This window comes from Echinops telfairi, unplaced genomic scaffold (assembly GCF_000313985.2).
Source record: "Echinops telfairi isolate 266 unplaced genomic scaffold, ASM31398v2 ScPeMD7_7468;HRSCAF=8506_0, whole genome shotgun sequence".
Taxonomy (NCBI): Eukaryota; Metazoa; Chordata; class Mammalia; order Afrosoricida; family Tenrecidae; genus Echinops; species Echinops telfairi.
The window spans coordinates 35,737,430-35,742,929 of record NW_022111369.1 but is presented as its reverse complement, the minus strand read 5'-3'; the positions used below and the strand labels follow the sequence as shown (position 1 = coordinate 35,742,929).

The 5,500-nt window shown below is 42.8% G+C and overlaps 1 protein-coding gene across 4 annotated transcripts in view; it reads right to left on the bottom strand.

Moving 5' to 3' along the window:
* The window catches only part of ABRAXAS1 (abraxas 1, BRCA1 A complex subunit), a 23,039-nt gene extending 17,780 nt beyond the window's left edge, over positions 1-5,259 (bottom strand). The window contains exons 1-2 of one of the 4 annotated variants that reach the window (XM_004703242.2): positions 5,173-5,259; positions 1,435-1,525 (exon numbers count right to left, since the gene is read on the bottom strand). In XM_004703242.2, coding sequence (XP_004703299.1) covers positions 1,435-1,525; positions 5,173-5,259 — 178 coding nt within the window. Of the gene's footprint in view, positions 1-1,434; positions 1,526-3,429; positions 3,483-5,172 lie in introns of those variants that run through there. The other 3 variants (XM_045284150.1, XM_045284148.1, XM_045284147.1) reach the window with 3 other exon arrangements.
* Between the last annotated feature and the right edge of the window lie 241 nt (positions 5,260-5,500).

Here is a 5,500-nt window from a genome sequence, read left to right as displayed (position 1 = left end):
AACCAGGTGGTAAGTAAGGTATGCTATTTCTATGTAAAGGAAAATATGTAGCCATTCAAATGACAAAGAATTACATGCACTGATACTATTGTGCACTAATATATTGGAAATACTTATGCATAGATAGTATGATGCTATCTGTGCAAATAAGCACGTACATTTCTCTATATATGTCTTATGTCTATTATTAGTAGTAAAAAATTATCCATAAAATGGTGGTTGCTGTTAAGACTCTAGGGAAAATTAGTTTACATTTAAAATTTTCTTCTATACACTTCTATTTGTGACCTCTTAAAGTGGAAACTAAAAATGATAGTAAGTATATGTTGCTATAATTCTGGAAAAGTTTTCTAATATACGTATCAAGAACTTTTAAAAAATATTAATACTCTTCAACACTGTAATACCATTCCCCAAAAATGTACAAGGAGATGTGCTATAGTATGATTTATAATGAAAAACTATAAAGTCTCATTATAATGAAGTTATTTAAAAAAAACCTACTACCATCAAATTGATGTGGACTCCTAGTAACCCGATCGGACAGGGTAGAACTGCCCTTGTGAGTTTCTGAGACTGTACCTCTTTAATGGAGTAGAAAGCCTGGCTTTTCTCCTGAGGAGCAGCTGGTGGTTTCAAACTGCTGACCATGTGGATCACAGCCCAGTGAGTAACCACTATACCACCAAGGCTCCTTATAGGGCTACTTAAATCAATATAGTCATACAGTAGAATACAGTACACTCAAAATCATACTTTACTTAACAGAAGTCTTACCATCTTCACATTGTTACAATGGCATGATGCCGCACTTTTTATAAAGTATACCAATTTTGTGTAAAATATATGTATATGCTTATGAAAAACCGGTACATATTAGATAATCAGAAAACTCCTTATATAAAGTTATTTTTCCTTGTCTCTCCCGCCCCTCTCCTCCAAAGAGTATTTGCCACAAAAGTAGCCATTTTATACCCCCCGCCCCCACTACCCCTCACCCAGTTCATAATCTGGTCCTTTTCCCATTACATTCTAGACATTACTCAAGATTTTCAATTCTCTAACCACCAAGTCTTTTTCCCTTTTCATCTTTGGATTTTTCTGCATTTAACAGTTGTTCCTAATGTTTTTCTGGAAATGGTTTACTTTTTTTCTTGGTCTTGCTTATTGGCCTCTTTTTTACTAAGCCATCTTCTACCACTAAAACTATGCAGGAATGGTTCCATCCTTGTTTCCCCAATAGTATTCTTCTCTGCTTCTCTATACCATGTTTCCAGCTTTAAACCAGTCCTAGGCCTTAATTGAGAAAGTAAGGAGTATAATATATAGTCTTTAACCCTGCTTTTAAACAGTGGTTTTGTTTGTTTTAAACAATTTTAAAACAGTAATTTCAGCATAAACTATCAACAATTGGAGACAGGAAAATGGACTCACCAATTGTATAAACAACTTCAACATCATCCATTTGGGAGTCAGTAATGCTGTTCTTGGCTTCACCTTTTACTTCCCCAAGGAGAAAACCTTCCTATGAAGATAAAAAATAATAAATATATGGACTACTTTAAAGAATTAGTAGTCACTTAACTAGTACTTCCTGAATATTTTACAGTGTATTCAAGTATGTACTAGTGCATGTATGTGTGTGTGGTGGGGGGAGGGTGGTGCGTACACAAATGACCAGACAATTCCAGCTTAGTTGGGAAATTTGAAGAGTTAAATAAAAATGTATAGAATACCATGCCCTGAAATATTTTGAGAACCCTCTCCTCAGCAAGAATGGAACTGAACTTAAAGGGCTGTGTTACAATGTGAAGGTGCAACAAGAAGCACTTAGCTAGCACTTGGAAGCATAAAGAGGCTTATCAAAAATGAGCACACATGCTTGTTCAAGGATGAGTAATGGCAATTTATCTTGGAACTAAAGGTTCCTAGTTGTTAAGAAAACGAAGGTTCCGTGGGATAGCAATAACAGAACATACCAAATGAAGGAACCCAGGTGAACCGAGAGATCTGAGAGTCACTGGAGGCCTCAGCTGGAAAATGACAATGATCTGATTTTGTTTGTTTTTTTAATGGTAGAACGGTAAGTTTATAGAACAATTTGAGTTTGCCATTCACTAACAGTAGTCTGCTTTCTGAAAGAACTATAAATTCCAATTAAAAACAAGTAATAGGCAATATGCCAAACAGTGGTAATTTCTTTGAATTTAATTAATTCAATTATCTCTTGACATATTTAAAGATCTAATTTTATAATAAAAGCTATCTTGTCAAAAATTGGTTTTTGGCACTCTTCTAATAAAAGACAGAACTGATATAATTATTTTATTAGCAATTTTAAATCACGTAGTTTAGTGAAATTACTTCAAGGCTCTTCTAACCATGTCTTAGTAACCGCCCAAATGATTGATTGGACCATACCAGTAAGGTGTGTGAACCCTAGTAAAGAGGTTGGTCAGTTTTGTCACTCCTCTAGGTGAGGCATCTCAACAAAAATAGAGACTCCCAGGACTAACAAGAGCCACAGGCAGAGCTTGGGTGAGATGCCTGCCTTCAGTGGAGGAAGTACCAGAGGCACCAGAGACCATGCCACAGAGACCATAGGAAAGAGAATAGAAGCCATGCTAAGATCCTGAGGCAGAGCAACAGGTTTCCTGGCCCACAGAATGAGGCAAAAGCCAAGGGACAACACAGCTGTGAAGCTGAAGACCAGAAAGAATGTATCTGCCAGCATGGCAAAAAAAGGTATTGTGGATAAAAGACTGTATGTATCCTTAATGTTTTCTGATCTTTATATATGGTAACTTGTTAACTTTCCTAATAAACCCCATAATCATGAGTTTTATATGAGTTCTGCGTGGGCACTGCAAAGCTTTATCAAACCCATCAGAGGGCAGTGTCATGGAAGCTGGAGTCAGAAACCAGTCAAAGCAGCATAGAAGGGGGAGATATGCCTGACCTCTGCCTTGTGGCAATCGGCTTTGGGTTGTTGTGGAGCTGGATTCTCCTATCTGAAGCTGGAAGTCAGACATGCCCCCACCCCCTTGCCATTAACTCACCTAGAAGCTAACATCTATCAAAAGACCAAATATAATTTTTAATGTATAGCTTGGTGCTAACCAAAAGGTGTGCTATTTAGTAGGAGAAAGATGGCAGTCGGTGTCTGTATAGATTACAGTCTAGGCAACCCTATAGGACAGTTCTACCCTGCCCTAGTGGGTCACTATGATTCATAATGAGGCTGGTTAATAGATGTAGCTGTGGAAATTATTTTGGAATGCCCTTGGTATTAACTAACACAGTTTAGTTAAGTCAAAAAGGATTGCTTCTTGCTGGGGATAACAGTAAACAAAACAAACATGGTTCCTAACCTCACAAGGACATACAAACCGAGAAGCAGGAAATAAAACACAGACTAAGGGGCCTTACACTGGAAGCTGTATAATCTTGGAACACGTAGAGCGGCAACAATGCCCAGACCTTGGAAATATCTTCCTGAAGAAATGATGGCAGCCTAGAGTTTGAAGGATGAGACAGCTTGCTTAATGAATGCTCAGCAAGAATATCCATGACTAGAAATGATCGTGATTGTACAACTCAGTTTAAAGGCGATAAAACCATGGAGAGAGAGGGGGTAGGGGAAGGCTCTACGACAGATGACAGATGTGGTGGTGACTGTACCACTCCCCTTGACGTGACTGGATGATGGAACCGGTCAGTTGTATATGTGAATTATGTGCCCAAAAAACTGTTGGGGGTGGGGGTGGGGGCCCGGAAAGAATTGCTTCTAGTGTTCAGTTCATTCATGCACAGGTTTATTCTAAATTCACTTGTCTTAGCCTCATCAAGGTGCTTTTAAAAGTCCAGTCAAAATAGGGACTTCCAAAGGGATCTGCTATTGGCTAAATTCCAGGCAGAAAGGTCAGCTCAGAAGGTTATATGGGCTGTTTTCGGGGACTCCAAAGGGGTAAACTTAATAGGTTAATAGGGCCATAGGAGCTTATTATGATGAATTTTTAAAAAAACTGAAAACAGCATTGGTGAGAAAAATGCCAGAAAAGTGACATCACGACATTTTTTCCTGCACCTGCTGATTTTTCAAGGGCAGCAGGGGCTTTTGAGAAGGAATACAATTTGTGACCCTTGAGGATGATCTTTTGATAGATGTTAGCTTGCCAGGTTATTTAAAATTATAAAATATAATCAATGCTGCCTTTATTACAAAAGCTCAATATTTAGCAAGGTAGACCTTATAATCTAAAACAGGTACAAAATGGAGCATAAATCTCTAAAATTTATTCAATATGATGGCGTATTTCGGGTGTTTATTTTTTCTTTTCAGCAAGTTAAGGAACACTTACTAAATAACACTGCTTCTTAAGCTTCAAGTTTTACAAGGTTTTACAAAAAATTCATAGAAACAAAAGCTTCTGAAATGGGCACTGGAATTAACTGTTTCATTAGACTTCAGAGGTTTTTGAACCCAGGAAAATACATAAGCATTTGAATACTTAATATTTGAGGATAAACGATGCTTTCTAACAAATCACTGGAAAAGGAACTAGCTGAGCCTTTATATTTTAATGTACTTTATATCACTCCAAACACTTAAGTCTGATATCGAATATACCGGAGGTTTTCATCCACTGGTTCACTCTGGCTCTTGCCCTCCCCGCCCCAGTCAGCGAACCGATCGCCCATCACTCCCTCGTCACCCAACACTACAACTCTAAACCAAAGCAGCGCAGGCACGGGCACGTCCCCGCAGCCTGGGGAAGCACACCGCGGGTAGCGGGAGACGCGAGAGTTAGGCGGCAACTTTGCGAGCGGTGGCGGGACGGCGCCCAGGGCACTTCCACGCTCCAGCCGGCCGCGAAACGGGGAAGACTGACGGAGGGAGGGACGAGCAAGCGTGTGGGCTCGGGTCGGGGGAAGAGAAATCAACACGGATCAAAGAGGGGAGACGTCAGTCTCGGGAGAGACGTCACGAGCAGGCGCCCCACAGGAGAGGCGGAAGGCGAGGGCAGGGGGGCGCCGGCGCGGGGGGAGATGCGCGCGGGCGGGGACCGGCGGCGACGGCGGGGAGGCTCCGAGCGCAGCCGGCGGGAAGGAGGCCGGGCGCCAGGCCTCTTCTGAGGCGACGCCGGGTCCCCTCTCGCTCTCTCGGCTCACCATGTCCGAGTTGGTGTTGAGGTGCTGGAAGGCCAGCGCGCCGAACACAAAGCCGGAGAGCACGGCCGACGTACTCTCCCCCTCCATGCTCCAGACCAGGGGACAGAGGAGGCGGGGCGCTGGGGGCCGGCTCCTCACGCCGCTCCCGTAGCTGTGAGGGGGCGGGGCGAGGGGCGGGGCCTGCGCCTGCGCACGGGCGGCGGCGCGCTCTGCGGGGCGGGGGTGTGTGCACGGGCGGGGATCCTGTGTTGGCTGAAGCGGCAGCTGCGCGCGAGCGCGATTGGTCACGTAGTTCTGGAGCCGCCCTCGGCCGCGGAGTCCCTCTGGC